A 19,921-nucleotide genomic window follows, 5' to 3' on the forward strand; every position below is an offset into this window, starting at 1 on the left:
GTTTAGGGTTAGTATAACAAGGCAACACTCTCTTCGATCTTTTTCTAGTTTTATTCGATTCTTCGATGATTTCCTTCCGATCCGATAGAGGACCTGGTCCCATGTAGGTGTGCGTATACAGTAGGAATGAAGAGGGATGAGTGGCGCTAGTTCAATTATCTCGTGTGCGGACCTGTCTGCAACAGGAACTTCTCGTCGTGTTGTGCGGCAAGCTGGTGACGTGGTGCGTGCTGAAAGCGTTTTCAGAAGCAGTACGTGCTTGGAAGTTCAGGCTGATTGCTGCTGTTCAACTAATCTCTTAATATTCCAGACTATTCTATCGTTTCTTTTAAATATGTGTATGCCTTTTCATTGGAAGGCAATTTTATTTTGATACTTTTTTTTTGCACCGTTAGCCTGTTAAAACCACCTAATTTCAAAAGTAGTTGGTTCCTAGCGGCATTTAGGAGAAGCCAGTTTGGTGGCATCACACACGACTCACATGCATTACACAAACACAAGGATTCGTGCTAGTTTCTCGATGAAGTTTGCGTTTTGCGCCATTTAAGCCAAAACAAGTGTAACTCAAAGTAAAACTGTGATTGTTTTAAGTGTGGATGCTTTTAAATTTACAAGACAAAGACACTTCTAATTAGCTTGACAGTCCAAATTTCAATTCGAAATTCTTTTTGTTTTATGTGACTAGCGTCAAGGTGACGCAGGAGGTTACTCTAGCCTCTGGTTCCTGTAAAAGCCATTGAGAGCTGGCAAATGAGACTAGCTAGAGCGTAAACATGAAGGTTACTAGAACAATCAAACTTCGTGTAGAATCAGGGCATTCCTTGTGTCCGAACTGTTGAGAAGCTAAAATATAAATTATGGTAAACACTAAACAGGGCTACGGGCAAGCACATGGTCAACGAGACTGGATTGTATCCTATGGATTATATATAGAACGGAACTACTCCATCTGGTTATAAATATTACTTGATGTACTGATGAGAATGTTCGGCTTGAAACTTATGTAACCTGACTATCAGTGACTTCATACTATTAGCTTGGAGAAAAGAAAAAGAAATGTATTTTTTTTAAAAAAATACTGCCATGCACTACTAAAAAATAATTTGTAAAAGCAATTTTTTTATGATGGGTCAAAATGTAACTCGCTCCTATAAAGAAGAGAGAGGTTATTGTAGCACTTGATCTGCACCTAGAAATATATTTTAAGGACAGGTGATGCTATCACCCAATCCTGTAAATAACACCATTTTCAGCGGCGGGGGATGCCATCACCCACCCCTGAAAATGACATTTCCAGAGGCAGGTCACACCATCACTCGCCTCCGCAAATAGCATTTTCAGAGGCGGGTGATGCCATCACCCTGAAAATAGTGGCCAATTTTCAGGATAGCTTGCCACATCATTAGCACCTAAAATGTATTTATAGGAATGGGTGATGGCATGACGTGGGTGATGGTATGACCCGCCTCTAATGGTGCCACACAAATAAATTATAATTTTTTCATATGATCTCGTAAGTTATCCTAGGAGTTTTTTATTGTATCCAGATTCATATAATGTTCAATGAATCTGGACATACAGTTTGTCTAGATTAAGAGAATATTCAATGAATCTGGTAAAATGCCAGAATGACTTACATTTCAGTACGGAGGGAGTATAGTTTATATCCTTTCATTTAAGATCATTTAATAGTCTAAAAATGTTGTAAGTTTTTTATTTTAAAATCTAAAAGTTTTGATTTTTTTCAAACAACCTGGAATGTAGAGTAGTTTCATATCAAATTTCAAAATTGTAGTGGGTAAGATCTAATATTTAATATCTCATATATTATTCATTTAAGACCATTTAGGATTATAAGATTGAATTGTTGTACTCTATAGGACGTGTGTTGTACTATATGATGTGAATATAATATATGTGAATGTGAAAGTAATTTGAACATATGTATTGTGATTGTGATATTTTGACCATGTAAAAAAATAATTGCAATATTTAAAATATATTTTGTGTGAGTGTATACAGATATGTGTTTATATATTCGATAAAAGGAATAAAAATAAATTCAACAAATAATTGTAGTTGTGGGTGATGGTGTCACTATTCCTAGAAATGATTTTTAGGGACAGGTGACGTTTTACGTTTCTACAAATCAATTTTAGAGTTAATACAAAAAAATGATCACAAGTGACCGTGCAATATGATGGAGAGGAGGGTACCGGCAAGGTTAAAGTTAAACTGTTCAAAATCCGGTCAACACAAGTAGTATTTTGTCAAAAAAATTATACTTCTATAGTGGAGGGACTTGTGGTTGCTGGTTAGTAGGATATTTCTTCATTTTTTCTTTTATTGTTCAAATTTTTTCAAATTTTTTTATTTTCAAAAAAATTATTTGTAGGGGCTGGTCATGGCATAACTTATCCCTACAAATACTATTTCTAGAGGCAAGTGACAGCAAGACTTGCCCTGGTAAATGTATTTCAGGGGCGGGCACATTACCTGCTCCTGCAAATAGCTATTTGTAGCTGTGTTAGTTGCAAATGCTATTTTATCTACCCCTAAAACATTTTCTGTAGTAGTGATAATTTTAAAATTTATTTAGAGATTTTAGATATAGTATAATAAAAATAACTGAAGTTTCACCTTGATGTCATGACAATGTCCAAAACTTAGACCATGTTTGGATCATGTACAAAATTATAATAAAAGAACTGTAGCTAATGAAAAGCTATAGGTTGTTTGAAGCCCTCGGCTTCTAAGTTTTCGAATTATTGGTCGCGAGTGTGCAAAGTATATTAGCTAAAAATAGATACGTAGGGATAGTTATGACATTAAGTATATATTTAAATTAAGCAGTAATATAGAGGTTACTCATTGGAGACCATTTCCGACGTATTGTCCTAAACGTTTTGTATTAATACAGGTTCGGTCTATCCACGCTGATACTCAAACGATATACTGCAAATCCTTTTCCTTTTCCTTTTCAATAAACGATGCTGTCTCTTAGATTTTGTTTGTATCATCTGGTTTTGGAAGAATTGAAATCTACTTAATAAACTAGATTATTTGGCTTAGAATTTGATATTCCACCATTTTCCAAAGTTTAGATATAAATTTATCCTAAATTCATAGGTTGGGAGATGGAAATTGATTCTATATTATGTTTCTATTTCGTAACTTATAGCACGTTATTTGGTTCACTTCTCTATAGTAGAATATAACAGATAAATATCTACCGACCCACAATGGTATACATATATTCCATATTTAAACATTTTAGCTTAATAGATTTGTGCCTAAATTTTAATTATTAGAATGGAATTAAATTCTAAGGTTCTAATGGAGCCTTATAGAAAGTTTCTATTATTTCAAGGGCCAACAATTTTTTATTTTCTAAATTCAAATATTTATTAGAAGCATAATTAAGAAATTGCAAAATGCTAAGTCATGACAACAACATGGGCGAAAGGTGCGTTATACCCAACACAAGAGCAATCACGGCACGTAATGAGCTTGGAAACTAACAGGTCGTTTCCTTATTTTTGGCTCTAGCATGGTACTTAACTTAGTTTTCACTCCAATCACCAACAATAGGTTTTTCGGTGACCTCCCAACATATGACATGGAGAGCCTCTAGGTAACCCGTCATGCGGGCTTTCCAATAGCTATAGCTTCTCCCATCAAGTTTGGGTGGTCCACTACTCCCCGGGGCCATCTCTAGGATTTTAAGCCCATGAAAAGAGAGTCTAAGCTCTGATATCAATTGAAAGGATCGAGGCCAAGAAGGGGGGTTGAATTGGGACTTTTTCAAATTTCTAGAGAGTCATTAACCTAGACTAGTATTGCCCAATCTACAAATTTGAAACCTACTGACTAGAGCACACTAGCAAAGGGTCCTTAGGTAGGAGAATATACTAACATAATCATCTTTCCTAGGAAGAAACACACTAACAAGAACAAGTTCTAGTCAAGAGATCAAACTATCATGCCATTGTCCTAGTCAAACAAACAAGCAAAGAAGAGCAAGATCACAATAAAGGAAATTTAATGCTTGAATGTAAATGCGAAGGACACGAGACAACCGGATTTTTTCCCGTGGTATCGACGAGTTGACGCTCCCCCCTAATCCACGTTGGAGCACCCACACAAGGGTATCACTCTCTTGCTTCACCAAGGAGCAAGTGATCACTAAGAATTCTCCTTCTCCATCTTCGGAACGGCGAGCTTCACACCGTGTACAAGTTTCTTGTCTTGGGGCTCCCACAAACTCCAAGAGCTCACCAAGAACCTCCCGATCACCGAGACCGGCTAGGAGCCGTCAAACACCAAGAGTAACAAACTCCTAAGCCTTCACTTGACCTACACTCAGTTGAACCTAGCTCAAGCACACTCAGTTGACGCATTACTACACTTGTAAAGGTTGAATTCTTCAAGGTTGAAGCACAATCAATGCACTAGATCTTCACTCTTTTGCTCAAAGCACTCTCTCTTCTTCTCAAGGGTGGCCTCAGGTATTCAATGTGTCAAAGATAGTTCAAATGAGCCAAGGGGTGCCCTTATATAGAGTGGAGAGGGTCACATAGCCGTTGGAAGTCCACTGCAGAAAAATCGTGACCATCGGAAGAACCGACGGGTGAGAAATTGAAGGCGTCGGTTCAACCGGTCTCTCTATGTCCAAATAGTAGCCGTTGGGGGTTCTTTCACAGTATCCAGGCTTGCGTCATTGCACCAGTGCATGCTCCATAGGGGCATCGGTTCAACCGGTGCTAAAGAGGTTCACTGATCAACTCAAACAAGCTTTCTGGAACATACTACATCCAATGCACCGATGGTTGATTCTTAAGCGTCGGTTCAACCGGTGCTGAAGACGAGTTGAGGTCCACCAAAACATGCTCTCTGGAACAAAGTACATCTAGTGCACCGGTGCTTTGCTTGGGACCATCGGTTCAACCGGTGCTATAGAGATTGTTGACTTGATTTCCCCTTGTATCCAGAGAAGATAGACCAATAGGTGCGTCGGAACTTCCGCCAAGCGTCGGATGCACCGATGCTAAGGCATCGGTTAAACCGGTGCTGCAGTTTTTCTTGATTTTCAGCTGAATTGACTTGGAGTTGAATGTAACTTCGATTGTTTCTTCTTCCAAGTGTTGTGTCGACTTCTTTTGACTATCTTGGGCTATTTTTGAGCGAGTGTGCAAGATTTCTAAGGCCAACTCAATTTTAGTCAAGCTACTAACTCACGAACCCCTCTTAATAGTATGGTCAAGAACTAGAAACTATAAAACCTAGCTAAATCAAGTGTCCTTCATCTCCTTGTGACACATGAGACTAGAAAGGTCCTTAATCTTTGAAATTTAGTCCTTGGCATGCATGATTGTTTCGAATTGAGGGGTCTCATTTTATATTTCATATGAGACTAATCTAATCATTGATTTTTCCTTCAAAACACATGTTAGTCGCATACGGTAGTTATTAATCACCGAAACTTACCATTAGCATCTATTGGCCTAGATGCACTTCAATCTCCCCCTTTTTGGTGATTGATGACAACACAAATTAGAGATACAAAGATATGAAATTGAAACACGATTAAACAAGCATGCATTACTAGAAATAAAGCACATGTAGGGACATGTCAACACAGAGCAAATACAATATCCAAAAGGCATGTCCATACACAAAACCCATGAAGATCCAAACACGCCACAAACCACTAAGATCCCCCTATCTCTACTCCCCCTATCTATCTCCCCCTTTGGCAACAAGTCACCAAAAAGGAAGGCGATCTAGTCCTGAGCTGGAGAAGGCGGGGTCTTCATTCTCGGTCCGGTGGAGAACTGAGTGGCGGAGTCGTCGGCGTCGTCGTCCATCCAGTCTTCATCGGCCGAAGAGGACTTCTGCTCGACCGGAGTCGTCGGAGTAGCAGAAGTAGCCGGAGTAGAGGTAGTAGCTGGCTCGGTGACGACCGTGGAGTCCGTCGGAGGAGCAGACATGACGGGAGTCGTGTCTGGCTGAGTAGTGCGAACAGCGGACGGACGGAGCACCTCAGGCTATGAGGGTGACTCAAACGTGAGGGACTGAGCTGAGGGGTGATGTAGCTGATGCAGAACCTGCTGCTGCCTGAGGAACTCTGCACGCTACTCGGCAGTCCAGACACTAGGCTGTGGAGCAGGCGCCGGAGCAGGAGCAGGGCTGGCAAACACCCCGGTCTGAAGAAGAGGTGACATTGGGAAGGACGCCAAGGGTGTCTGCACAAAGCCACCAGCAGGTGGAGCAGGAGTAGTAGGGTCGAACTGGAGCTGCTGGGGTGTCGGGAGCTGAGACTCAGGCAGTCCAGTGTGACGGTACAGCTGACCGAAGCATCCCGAGAAGAATGTGAATATCTGCTGCTGAATCTGGGACTGCTGCTGAAGCTGTAACCTCATGGCCTCCTGCTGCTGTAGGATCCCCTCAAGTACAAGTGTATGGGCCTCCTGCTGGCGAGCCTGCTCGGCTTGCATGCTCAGCTGAGCTGCAGCAAATCTGTCCTGCTGGTCAGAGAGCCTCTGAAGAATAGCAGCGAGTGAATCAGGCTGAGTGATCTGAGCAGCGGTAACTGGAGGAGCAGGGACTCGAGCTGCACCAGAGGATCCTGCCTCATCATCATGAGCACCTCGAGGGACAGTAATAGTGGGTATGTAGTCCTCGTCATCCTCAGAGTCCTCAGAGTCAGTGACCAAGTAGTGCGGGAGCTGGGCCTCTGCAGCAACGAGTGAAGTGTCCTCAGCTGCTATGGGATCATCTGCAACTCTGCCCTCAGCCAAGGCACGCTCATCCAAAACCTGTTGTGCTCTGCGCTGGCCTCTCGGGCCGCGGCGGCCGTCTCGAGGAGTAGTAGGTGAGTAAATTGTTAAGTGCATCCTCGATTGCGCTAGCTCATCCATATGAGCATTCTAACTGAGCTGGGCAAGAATCCAGCAGATCCAGTGAGCGAAGGGGTGACGACGGTGAACTGTCATCCCATCCATGATCACGTCCTCTAGCTCGCAGATGAAGAAGTCGACAAGGTCAAAGTCTCGACCTGTCATGATGTACAGTAATAGCCACTGCTGCAGAGCTATGATCCCCTCATTGTAGCTTATCCTGAATAGCAGACTCTTCCACAGAGCAAGATGGATAGTGTGTGCCATGGGAGTCAGCCTGTCCGGAGTCCTAGGAGTGCCAGGCAAAAATGGCTGCTGGAAAAGCACACTGACCTCCTCGTCAGACGGAAAGTGGGTCTCGTGAGGGCGACGAGGGGGCACCGTATTGCCATAAGCCTGATAGTGCAAGTAGTGGGGCTCCTCGGCAATCCGAACTCCAAGCAGGGTAGCCAATCTGGCGCGAGTCAAACGATAGTGCCTCTCCTGGAACATGAAATCAATAAACTGCTTGTCCTCCTCCATAAACAAGGTAGCGTAGAACACGCGTACCCACTCGCGGATGTATCTGGACCTCTCACTGAGTAGTGCCGGCAGCCCATCGTAGTGCTCGAAGAAGGGGAGTACTAGAACTCCACCGGCTGCCACACGCATAGCCATCCAGTGAAGCATCTTGTGCTCACTGATCTTGATGTCCATCTGGCAATAAGCGTGGTAAAAGGACTCCTGGAGCAGAGTGTGAAAGCGACGGTCAACTCCAATATCCCTTTTCTCAGGAAACCACGTCTCAGGGGTGACATATCTCAACCTCTTGACCCTAGGTCCTGGAATACCCCCGAGATCCAATAACTCAACCTCACCACTGTCCTGACCTCCTGCCTCGATGCCACTGCCGGTGTGCTGCTGCTATGCACGGCCTGCTCCCCTCTGAGTACCACCACCTCGAGTCCGGGGTCCATAGCGGGACTAAGGTGTGGTCTGGGTGACCTCAGGCTAACAAGTACGCCCTGAGCGGCGTAACAACTGCTGTGGCTCCCTCTAAACCTGAGGATCCCTGATCCTGAGCGAACCCTGCCTGTCTGCTGCATCTACAACTGCCTCTGCTCTCTCTCTCACTCTCGGTCCTCACGTGTGCACTTCTTCTTTTGCTGCACAACCTGCTTGCCCTTGCCCTTTTTGTCTCCTGCCATCTGTCACAGAGAATTGGTGGAAGATTATAGAGTTAAGACAAGGAATTATAAATATACGAGATATGTTCTAGAGATAAGAAGTCCTTAAGCACAGCATAGAACGATCTGAGCCTAAGAGTGAACATCTAGTGGATAACAACTCACTAACACACTAAAGGAATATAACATTGAAGTGCCAAGATTAGATGTGAGTGAGCAAGGCAAGGATATATGTGAACATGTGTGTAAAGGGTAAGAAATCGAGATACAACACATGCTAGGAGGTGCAGCACCATACCCTTGCTAAACCGAGAAGAGACACGAAGAAATCGACGAAATTGCCTTGGAGGCAATTCACCGAGCACCTGAAGGGCACACAAGCTTAAAATGGAGAGGACACAGAACAGGCTTGAGTGCGCGCGCGTGGGAGAGAGCGTGAAGCAGGGGAGGTTGCACGCATGGAGAGGGCACGTTGGCGGCAGCGAGCGGCGGCACAAGCGGCGGTGAGCGGCGGCGCGGTGAGCGGGCGGAGGTGCGCAGGTGCAGGGTGACGCGCGGGCATGAGCACGGCGGTGCGGCGGTGGTCGATGCATAGCGGCGGCGCGGAGTACTGGCAGCGGCACGGAGTAATGGCAGCGGCGGCGGCTTGGAGCAGTGGGTGTGCGCGGACTCAGAGTGGCGGCGGCGTACGAGCGGTTGAGCGGGAGCACGGGCGCGGCGGTTCGCGTGGAGAAGAGAAGGGCATGAGATTGACACGCGGGGCCCGCAGGAGGGATAAGTGTAACTGAACGAGCGGGCCCGCAAACCCTAGATTACACCGGTGGGCATCGATGCAACTGCAGGAGGAAGGTCCAGAGACGCTGCAATGGCCAAAACTCCACGCAGCAGCACTGGAAGAACCGATGCAAGGGCATCGGTTCATCCGCCAACCATCGGATGCACCGGTGGCCGTCGGTTTAACTGTCGGATTTTTGTCCAGAGATGATGCAGAAATCGAGCCACGAAGACTTAAGCACATGTTGAACTGATGCAGGAGAAAACAGGGCGTCTGTTTAACTGGTGGTTAGGAGAATTTGCTGCATAACTACAAACTCTACTTCTGATCCAAATATCAAAAACCGAAGCCATAAATGTTCAATTTAGACCATTTTCGAGAGACAAACTCACCACTCAAATACTCATACTTATAGTGCTCGGAAGCTTTTACATAAACATAGGCAAATTAAGATCCAAGCAGGGTTTAAACAGAAAAACCAAATGTATGAGCCACTTTGCCTATGAACATAGAGATTGAAACTTTAAGTTCGATAGGACGTGGCTCAATAGGCATGAAAGCGCAACATTGATCTTATCACCCTTGTAGAGTTGATATATCATATTTAGCATGAATATCTTTCTCGAAGTGTGATTTGCTCCCTTGTGATGCTACTAACGTGATGAAATACCAATGCAAAGCGAGAAATTAAACATGGATGCATTCTATATGACAAGCACATGCATCGCAAGAATTTAAATCTATCTTGTCAAGTTTGAACCCTTGGCAAGCTTCTTCATGATGAACCATTCTTCATGCCATGAGCGAAACCAAGACCACCAGCTCATGCAAGACCCATGTTCATCACTATCTTGACTAGGTTAGACAAGCTCCTAGCATAGATACATATGAAATGCATCTATATGACAAGGCATTTACATGACGTTAGAAGCATCTAGAACATTAAGCTCACTTCGCTACCTACAAAATGTGCTCTCATCTAGAGGTTTTGTGAAGATATCCGCCAATTGATCTTCGGAACGAACACCATAAAGTAGTATATCATTCCTTGCCACATGATCTCTTAGAAAGTGATGACGAATATCTATGTGCTTGGTGCGAGAGTGTTGAACCGGGTTATTAGCAATTTTAACGGCACTCTCGTTATCACAAAGGAGCAGGATCCTATCTAATACTACACTATAGTCCAAGAGGCTTTGCTTCATGTAGAGGATTTGAGCACAACAAGCCCCTACGGCAATATATTCCACCTCCGCGGTTGACAAGGCCACGGAATTTTGTTTCTTTAACGACCAAGAGACTAAGGAACGCCCTAGCAAGTGGCACCCACCCGAAGTGCTCTTGCGATCCACACGACATCCGACAAAGTCCGAATCCGAGTATCTCAAGAGCGTAAAACTAGCGCCTTTGGGGAACCACAAGCCTATGCTAGGCGTATGCTTGAGATATCTAAAGATCCACTTAACGGCACTAAGGTGTGATTCCTTAGGATTGGCTTGAAAGCGGACACACATGCATATGCTAAACATGATATCGGACCTAGATGCGGTTAGGTAAAGAAGCGACCCAATCATGGAACGATAGAGAGTTTGGTCAACCGATTTACCTCCCTCATCCAAGTCAAGATGTCCATTTGTTAGCATTGGAGTCTTGATCGGCTTGCAATCATCCATCTTGAATTTCTTGAGAATATCCTTTGTATACTTTTTTGATGGATAAAAGTCCCTTCCTTCAATTGCTTGATTTGAAATCCAAGGAAGAAATTGAGCTCACCGATCATGGACATCTCGAATTCCCTAGCCATCATTTCTCTAAATTCCTTGCAAAGCGTGGGGTTAGTTGAACCAAAAATGATATCATCAACATAGATTTGACATACGAATAGCTCTTCATTGATGATTCTTGTGAATAAAGTTGTATACACCCTTCCGATCTTGAAGCCCTTGTTGAGAAGGAAGTCACGAAGGCGTTCATACCAAGCCCTTGGCGCTTGCTTGAGCCCGTAGAGCGCCTTGTGCAACCTATAAACATGATTAGGATATCTAGAGTCCTCAAACCCAGGAGGTTGTCCAACAAACACCAACTCATTAATAAAGCCATTTAAGAACGCACTCTTCACATTCATTTGAAAGAGTTTCATGTTGTGATGTGAAGCGTACGCTAAAAGGATGCGGATGGTTTCAAGTCTTGCAACGGGGGCAAATGTTTCACCAAAATCCAACCCTTCAACTTGTGCAAAGCCCTTTGCCACAAGTCTTGCCTTGTTGCGAACCACTACACCATGCTAATCTTGTTTGTTGCGGAAGACCCACTTAGTACCATTGACATTCTTGTCTTGAGGATGTTCTTCAAGAACCCAAACTTCATTGCGGGTGAAGTTGTTGAGCTCTTCTTGCATGGCCATCACCCAATCCGGGTCCTCAAGAGCTTCATCTACATTTGTGGGTTCCAAGCAAGAAACAAACGAGTAATCTTCACAAAAAGAGGCATATTGACGTCTACGAGTTCTTACTCCACCGGAGGGGTCACCCATGACCAAGTCAATGGGATGATTCCTTGAAGTTCTTGTGAGCCTCTCTTGTGATTGAGACGATGAATCTTCTAGTGGTTCGACATCTTGGGTTTGAGTTTGGGCTTGTTCACTTGTGATGTGTGTGTCATCAAATGGAAGTTGTTCTTCAACCACTTGTTCATCTTGGGTGTCATGAGGAGGATGTGAGGCGCCATCTTCTTCATCGGATGACTCATAATGGTGATGTGATGGTATACTCTTCTCTTCAACCTTGGAGTCATCCTTGGAAGTGGCTTCAACTTGAGTGGATGAACTTGATAGCTCCCCAACTTCCTCCTTTGGGTTGACTTGCCCAATGGCTATGTTCTTCATGACTTCCCTTAGTGGTTCATCACCTACCTCATCACAAGAAAATTCGTCCCCTTGGGAGCCATTAGTCTCATCAAACTTCACATCACAAGTTTCTTCAATCATGCGTGTGGCATTATTGAATACTCGATATACTTTGGAGTTTGATGAGTAACCAACAAGAAAATCAACATCACATCTACTTTCAAACTTGCCTAGGTGCTTCCTTTTCTTGTAGATGTAGCATTTGCAACCGAAGACCTGAATTTATGAGACGTTGGGCTTCCTCCCAATGAGAAGTTCATAGGGCGTCTTCTTCAAGAAGCGGTGAAGATAGACCCGGTTGGATGCATGACATGCGGTGTTGATGGCTTCCGCCCAAAATCTTTGTGAGATACCATAATCATCCAACATAGCTCTTGCAAGAGTGATCAAGGTCCTATTCTTCCTCTCCACCACTCTATTTTATTGGGGTGTGTAAGTTGATGAGAATTCATGCTTGATGCCAATGTCATTGCAAAACTCTTCAACTTGAGTGTTTCTAAACTCCGTTCCATTGTCACTCCGGAGCTTCACAACACTTGACTCAAATTCATTTTGAGCCTGCTTGACAAAAGTCTTGAAGATCCCCATAGTCTTGCTCTTGTCTTCTAAAAAGAAAGTCCAAGTATATCTAAAGTAATCATCAACAATTACAAGACAATACAGATTACCGCCAAGACTTTTGTAGGTGGTTGACCCAAAGAGATCCATGTGTAGTATCTCCAAACTTCTTGATGTTGATAAATAAGCCTTCATGGGATGTGATGATGCAAATTGCTTCCCGGCTTGACAAGCACTACACAATTTGTTTTTGTCAAATGTAACATCTTTGACACCAACCACCATACCTCGTTTGAAGGCCTTCTTGAGTTGGCTCATGCCAATATGAGGAATGCGGCGATGCCAAAACCAACCCATGGAGTTTTTGGAGAAGAGACATGTCGCCAAGCTTGCATCATTAGATGAGAAATCAACAAGATAAATGTTACCATGTCGAAATCCTTTGAATATTAAGCTCTTGTCCTCCTTGCTTGTCACTACAACCTCACTATCACTAAAGGTGCATATTAGTCCTAAATCACAAAGTTGAGCAATAGATAACAAATTGAAACTAACCGACTCAACAAGCAACACATTAGAGATAAAAAGATCTTTGGTAATTGCTACCTTACCCAAACCTACCACTTTTCCTTTTGAGTTATCACCAAAGGTGACATATTCATGATCGCCCACATCTTTATCTAGTGAGGTGAACATTTTTACATAGCTGGTCAAGTGTTGTGTACATCCGCTATTAAGCATCCAATGCTTTCCACCGGCTTTGTAGTTCACCTACACACAAATGAATCACTTTTGAGGTTTGGGAACCCAAGCAAGTTTGGGTCCTTTGACATGAGTTACTAAAGCTTTAGTAACCCATAGTTGGCGTGGTAGTTTTCCCTTCATGTGAGTGCCAATGAATATTGCCTCAACCTTACCACTTTTAAGCTTGCTTAACAAGAAATGATGTTCATTGAATTGAGACTTGTAATTAGGAGGCAAGGTAGGAGGTGGGCGAGTAGGAATTGGACACTCCCTTGTATGATGTCCGGTGATTTGACAATGTTGGCAATATGAGCCAACTTCCTTGTTGAAGCATGCCTTGAGCTCCGGCGACTTGGGACAATTTTCCGGATGCTTGGGAAATGATCCAAGTCCATTTGTCCCAAAGTGCCTTGCATTATGGAAGAGAATCTCCTTATGCAAGTATTCTCCCCTTATCACATTGAACATGCATTTGTTCAGGCTTTCAAGTTCCTCCTCAAGTTGTTTCTCTCTGTCATGGTTAGTCTTTCAACAAGAAGGAGAAGTATGATGACAAGTAGTAGGGTGAGGCAACTCCACAAGATCATCACAAGAAGTAGATATGTTGACTTTGATGACTTCTTTTTGAGTTTCTTTTAGTTCTTCATCCAAGGCATCAAAGGCAAGGTCAAGTTCTTGATACTTTATGCTTAAGTTGGCATAATCAAGCTTAAGTTTCTTGTTGCATGAAGTAAGTGACTTATTAAACACAACTACTTTCTCATGTTTAACATTCAATTCATTGTGCTTAGCAAGTAACTTGTCATGCTCCTCTCTAAGTTGCTTGCTAGAAACAATATATGTATCATGAGTTTCTACTATCTCATTGTGTCTAATAAGCAACTCATTATTCGAGGCCTTAAACTTACCATACTCATTTTCAAAAACTTTGTATTTAGATTTGTACTTCTTGATCACTTATTGGTACTCATCTAGGATGGTTTGCACTTCATTAGGAGATAAACCATGTTCACTTTCATCACTAGAGGAGTTGTCATCATCGCTCACCTTAAAGTTACCTCTTGCCATGAGACACATGGGGGCTGGAGGTAGAGGTGGCTCATCATCACCGTCATCATGCATGGCAATCCCCATTATCTTCTTCTTGGATTCATCATCACTTGAATCTTCATTTGAGGATTCACCATCGGTGATTCATTCTCCAAGAAAAGCCTTGATATCTTCTTTTCTCTTGAAAAACCTTTTCTTCTTGAAGTCTTTCTTCTCATGGCTTTTTTTGAGTGCTTGTTATGATTGTCATCATCATCTTGCTTCTTGTTGAGCTTTGAGGGTTCGGGGCAATCATAGGAGAGATGCCCATATTTGCCACAATTGTAGCACATCTTCTTGGCATTGTCATTGCTTTTCCGGGTACAGAATTTGTTCTTCTTTGGATCATAGTTGTACTTTTTCTTATTTAATCTTGACATCATCTTGGAGGTCTTTCTCATGAGGAGTGCAAGCTCAACATCACCATCTTCATCGCTTGAATCTTCACTAGCTTCATCATCACTTGAGCTTGGTGAGGGAGCCTTGCACTTGTTTTACTTTTTGGACTTGTGATCACTCTTAGCTTTAAGTGCAAGATCCTTCTTGGCATTTGGAGGATCAACTTCGCCCATGAGAAACATCTCATGAGACCGAATTTTTCCAATGACCTCACCAACTTCAAGTGTTGCAAGATCCTTCTCATAAAGCAATGCGGTGACAATGTTGTACTTGGGCTTGTGTAGAGAATGTATGACCTTCCGGATGATGTCACTAGTAGTCAAAGGAGAAATTTCAAGAGCATTAATATCCTCAACAAGTACATTCAATCTAGAATATATTTGTTCAACTAACTCATTGGGGAACATTTTGAAATCATTGAGTTTCTCCTTAAGCACTTGGTACTTCTCCTCACGAAGCTTTGTAGACCCAACATGAATGATCTCAAACTCTTTCCAAACTTCGTGAGCCGTTTTCTTGCTATGGACACGCGCAAATATGTCCTCACTAAGAGCATAAAATAAAGCATTCTTGGCTCTAGCATGGTACTTAACTTGGTCTTCACTCCAATTACCAACAATAGGTTTTTCGGTGACCTCCCAACATATGACATGGAGAGCCTCTAGGTAACCCGTCATGCGGGCTTTTCAATAGCTATAGTTTCTCCCATCAAGTTTGGGTGGTCCACTACTCCACGGGGCCATCTCTAGGATTTTAAGCCCATGAAAAGAGAGTCTAAGCTCTGATACCAATTGAAAGGATCGAGGCCAAGAAGGGGAGTTGAATTGGGACTTTTCAAATTTCTAGAGAGTCCTTAACCTAGACTAGTATTGCCCAATCTACAAATTTGAAACCTACTGACTAGAGCACACTAGCAAAGGGTCCTTAGGTAGGAGAACATACTAATATGATCATCTTTCCTAGAAAGAAACACACTAGTAAGAACAAGTTCTAGTAAAGAGATCAAACTATCATGCCATTGTCCTAGTCAAACAAACAAGGAAAGAAGAGCAAGATCACAATAAAGAAAATTTAATGCTTGAATGTAAATACGAAGGACACGAGACAACCGGATTTTTTTCCATGGTATCGAGCAACCACACAAGGGTATCGCTCCCTTGCTTCACCAAGGAGTAAGTGATCACTAAGAATGCTCTTTCTCCATCTCCGGAACGGCGAGCTTCACACCGTGTACAAGTTTCTTGTCTTGGGGCTCCCACAAACTCCAAGAGCTCACCAAGAACCTCCCGATCACCGAGACCGGCTAGGTGCCGTCAAACACCAAGAGTAACAAGCTCCTAAGCCTTCACTTGACCTACACTCAGTTGACCCTAACTCAAGCACACTCAGTTGACGCATTACTACACTTGTAAAGGTTGAATTCTTCAAGGTTGAAGCACAATCAATGCACTAGATCTTCACTCTTTTGCTCAAAGCACTCTCTCTTCTTCTCAAGGGTGGCCTCAGGTATTTAATGCGTCAAAAGCAGTTAAAATGAGCTAGGGGGTGCCCTTATATAGAGTGAAGAGGGTCACATAGCCGTTGGAAGTCCACTGCAGAAAAATCGTGACCATCGGAAGAACCGACGGGTGAGAAATTGAAGGCGTCGGTTCAACCGGTCTCTCTGTGTCCAAATAGTAGCTGTTGGGGGTTCTGACACAGTATCCAGGCTTGCATCATTACACCGGTGCATGCTCCGTAGGGGCATCGGTTCAACCAGTGCTAAAGAGGTTCACTGATCAACTCAAACAAGCTTTCTGGAACATAATACATCCAATGCACCGATGGTTGATTCTTAAGCGTCAGTTTAACCGGTGCTGAAGACGAGTTGAGGTCCACCAAAACATGCTCTCTGGAACAAAGTACATCTAATGTACCGGTGTTTTGCTTGGGACCATCGGTTCAACCGGTGCTATAGAGATTGTTGACTTGATTTCCCCTTGTATCCAGAGAAGATAGACCGACAGGGGCGTCGGAACTTCCGCCAAGCGTCGGATGCACCGATGCTAAGGCATCGGTTAAACCGATGCTGCAGTTTTTCTTGATTTTCAGCTGAATTAACTTGGAGTTGAATGTAACTTCGATTGTTTCTTCTTCCAAGTGTTGTGTTAACTTCTTTTGACTATCATGGGCTGTTTTTGAGCGAGTGTGCAAGATTTCTAAGGCCAACTCAGTTTTGGTCAAACTACTAACTCACGAACCCTTCTTAATAGTACGGTCAAGAACTAGAAACTATAAAACGTAGCTAAATCAAGTGTCCTTCATCTCCTTGTGGCACATGAGATTAGAAATGTCCTTAATCTTTGAAATTGAGTTCTTGGCACGCATGATTGTTTCGAATTGAGGGGTCTCATTTTATATTTTATATGAGACTAATCTAATCATTGATTTTTCCTTCAAAACACATGTTAGTCACATACGATTGTTATTAATTACTAAAATTTATCATTAGCATCTATCGGTCTAGATGTGCTTCAAAGATCATTTCGCAAAGATGACAGGAAAATTATCGCTGACAAAGTTGGCAGCGGACGACGGGATCAAAAAAGCCTAACCGATGGAATCCTCCGGACCGGCACGGACAGCGGCGACCCAGCTCAGAGGCACGGGGTGGAGTGTCAAAGCGAGCAGGCAGTAGGCCTAGTCTCCCGGCGACTTTTTCCACCCCGTGCCTCTGAGCAGGCAGTAGGCCGAGTCTCCATCCTTGTGATACCATTTCCATCACCAAGCCAACCAAACCATCAAGGGAAAGTTTATTGAACAGCAGTGACGGCAAAATTCGAATAAAAGATGGATAGATGAGTCCTAGTGCTAACTGCTAGCTAACATGGAATTAGGTAAGCAATCCTAATTATTGTGCACTGGCTCTGGACAAGTCAAACAGAGGGAGGGAAGGAGACGGACGACGAAGCCGCCTCTCCGTTAGTCGTCGTACTCGCGCCACCACCAACCAGCCCAACGAACAACGAGATATACAAAATACAACTCATTTCCCAACAGATCAATCATCGCTCCGCACATGTTACATCACCGGGGCCTGCCCGATTTTTTTTTAAGCTTTAGAAGAAAGAGGCGCGGCGCAGTACCGATCGCTGATATATCAGTAGCAACCCTGCCTGGAAGGTGCGTGTTTTGTTCCATTGTGTGCGTGGGCGGTGATGGCGTCGTCAACGGCGTACTCGCGGCCGTCCAAGCCGCCGGGGCCGTCGGCCGGCGACCGGAGAGGGCCGCGGCTTGCCAAGGAACTCGGCAAGATCGAGCCCAAGAAGTTGGGCATCGGGCTGGTGGCCGGCTGCTGCCTCGCGCTGCTCACCTACCTGTCCTTTGCCAGGCTCTTCGCTATCTACTCGCCAGTTTTCGGTAAGGGGCCTTTGAATCCGATTCCGATGAAGAAATCGTTTCTTGGATTGCATGTCTGGGTAGTTCTGCATGCTCTTGCTTACTTGGGGAAGTTCCCTGTGTTAATTGACGGTCAACAGATAGCTCGGCCCTGGTGTTGAGGAACGCGCCGCCGGCAACCACGACGGTGCCGGCAACAGAGGCTACGCCGGTGGAGCAGAAGACCGAAGTGGAGGAGCAGAAGGATGTTACGGACCCTGAGGCGGACCCCAACATGGCCAACATACCAGAGGTCACAAGAAAGGATGAACAGGAGGACCCGGCGGCGACGAAGCCAGGTGAGGAATCGTATTTGTTTTTTTTCCCCTCTTGTATGATATGACAACACTCTGTCCGATTAATTCTGATTCCCTAAAAGAATTTGATATAAACTTGAATTCGTATCTCGATGCGATTTAATTAGTTCGTGTACCAGCACGTTGTAATCAAGGCATATACAAATGAGTCCACTGTATTTGTGTTTCTTCAGCTGCTTCCGCCACGGAGGCCAAGATCACCTGCGACGAGAACGGCGTTGACGAGGGTTTCCCGTACGCGCGCCCGCCGGTGTGCGAGCTCACCGGCGACATCCGGATCAGCCCCAAGGAGAAAACCATGTACTTCGTGAACCCGTCCGGCGCCGGCCCCTTCGACGCCAACGGCGAGAAGAAGATCCGCCCGTTCGCCCGTAAGGACGACTTCCTCCTCCCGGGCGTCGTGGAGGTCACGATCAAGTCCGTGTCCTCGGCCGAGGCCGCACCAGAGTGCACGCGGCGGCACGACGTCCCCGTGGTGGTCTTCTCCGTGGCCGGGTACACGGACAACTTCTTCCACGACAACACGGACGTGCTGATCCCGCTGTTCCTCACCACGGCCCACCTCAAGGGCGAGGTGCAGCTCCTCATCACCAACTTCAAGCCGTGGTGGGTGCACAAGTTCACGCCTCTGCTCAAGAAGCTCTCCAACTACGACGTGATCAACTTCGACAAGGACGAGGGGTTGCACTGCTTCCGGGTAGGCCACCTCGGGATGTACCGTGACCGCGACCTCATCATCTCCCCGCACCCGACGCGCAACCCGCACAACTACTCCATGGTCGACTACAACCGGTTCCTCCGCCGCGCCTTCGCCCTGCCCCGCGACTCCCCGGCCGTGCTCGGAGAGGAGACCGGCGCCACGCCCAAGATGCTCATCATCGAGCGCAAGGGCACGCGGAAGCTGCTCAACCTGCGGGAGGTATCGGCGATGTGCGAGGAGCTCGGCTTCACGGTGACCGTGGCGGAGGCCGGCGGGGACGTGCGCGGCTTTGCGGAACGCGTGAACGCCGCCGACGTTCTCCTGGCAGTGCACGGTGCCGGGCTGACGAACCAGATCTTCCTGCCGACGGGCGCCGTGCTGGTGCAGATCGTGCCGTGGGGGAAGATGGACTGGATGGCGACCAACTTCTACGGGCAGCCGGCGCGGGACATGCGGCTCCGGTACGTGGAGTACTACGTCTCGGAGGAGGAGACGACGCTCAAAGACAAGTACCCCAGGGACCACTACGTGTTCATGAACCCAATGCGCATCCACGGGGAAGGGTGGCCAGCGATCGCCGAGATCATCATGAAGCAGGATGTCATGGTCAACATGACAAGGTTCAAGCCGTTCTTGCTCAAGGCGCTCGACGAGTTGCAGGAGTAGGAGAAGCCTGATCGATTCCCCTTTGGTTTGCTGGTTTGGTTCCATTTGTGTGGTTGGATGGGGACAAATGGACAATTCGGATAGGCCAGCACAGATGCGGTACAGGGGTGCTTTCGTTCATTTTTTTACTCTCTCTCTCCCCACCCCCCCCCCCCCCCCCCCCCATTTATGTCAGCTACTAAATTGTTTATTTTCATTTGCGAGGCTGTTTGGCAAGTCGTTCTGAGAAGCTAATTTAGCGACAGCTACTAAGTTAATTGATTTAACAGGAAATATATTCAAATCA

The 19,921-nt window shown here is 45.1% G+C and overlaps 1 protein-coding gene across 1 annotated transcript; it reads left to right on the forward strand.

Annotated features, from left to right (window-relative positions):
• The first annotated feature begins 17,528 nt into the window (after positions 1-17,528).
• On the forward strand, positions 17,529-19,921 carry LOC120669783 (beta-1,2-xylosyltransferease XAX1-like). Its single transcript, XM_039949626.1, has 3 exons — positions 17,529-17,934; positions 18,054-18,251; positions 18,443-19,921. The coding sequence occupies exons 1-3, from the start codon at positions 17,733-17,735 to the stop codon at positions 19,633-19,635; spliced, it is 1,593 nt and encodes a 530-aa protein (XP_039805560.1). The 5' UTR covers positions 17,529-17,732; the 3' UTR covers positions 19,636-19,921.

Source organism: Panicum virgatum, chromosome 4N, assembly GCF_016808335.1.
Source record: "Panicum virgatum strain AP13 chromosome 4N, P.virgatum_v5, whole genome shotgun sequence".
NCBI classification, from domain to species: domain Eukaryota; kingdom Viridiplantae; phylum Streptophyta; class Magnoliopsida; order Poales; family Poaceae; genus Panicum; species Panicum virgatum.

Bases quoted from the DNA above. Each gene is read 5' to 3' on its own strand.
- LOC120669783 (XM_039949626.1), top strand. From the start codon at position 17,733: ATGGCGTCGTCAACGGCGTACTCGCGGCCGTCCAAGCCGCCGGGGCCG. The intron at 17,935-18,053 runs GTAAGGGGCCTT...GACGGTCAACAG, and splicing joins TATCTACTCGCCAGTTTTCG to ATAGCTCGGCCCTGGTGTTG. The intron at 18,252-18,442 runs GTGAGGAATCGT...GTGTTTCTTCAG, and splicing joins CCCGGCGGCGACGAAGCCAG to CTGCTTCCGCCACGGAGGCC.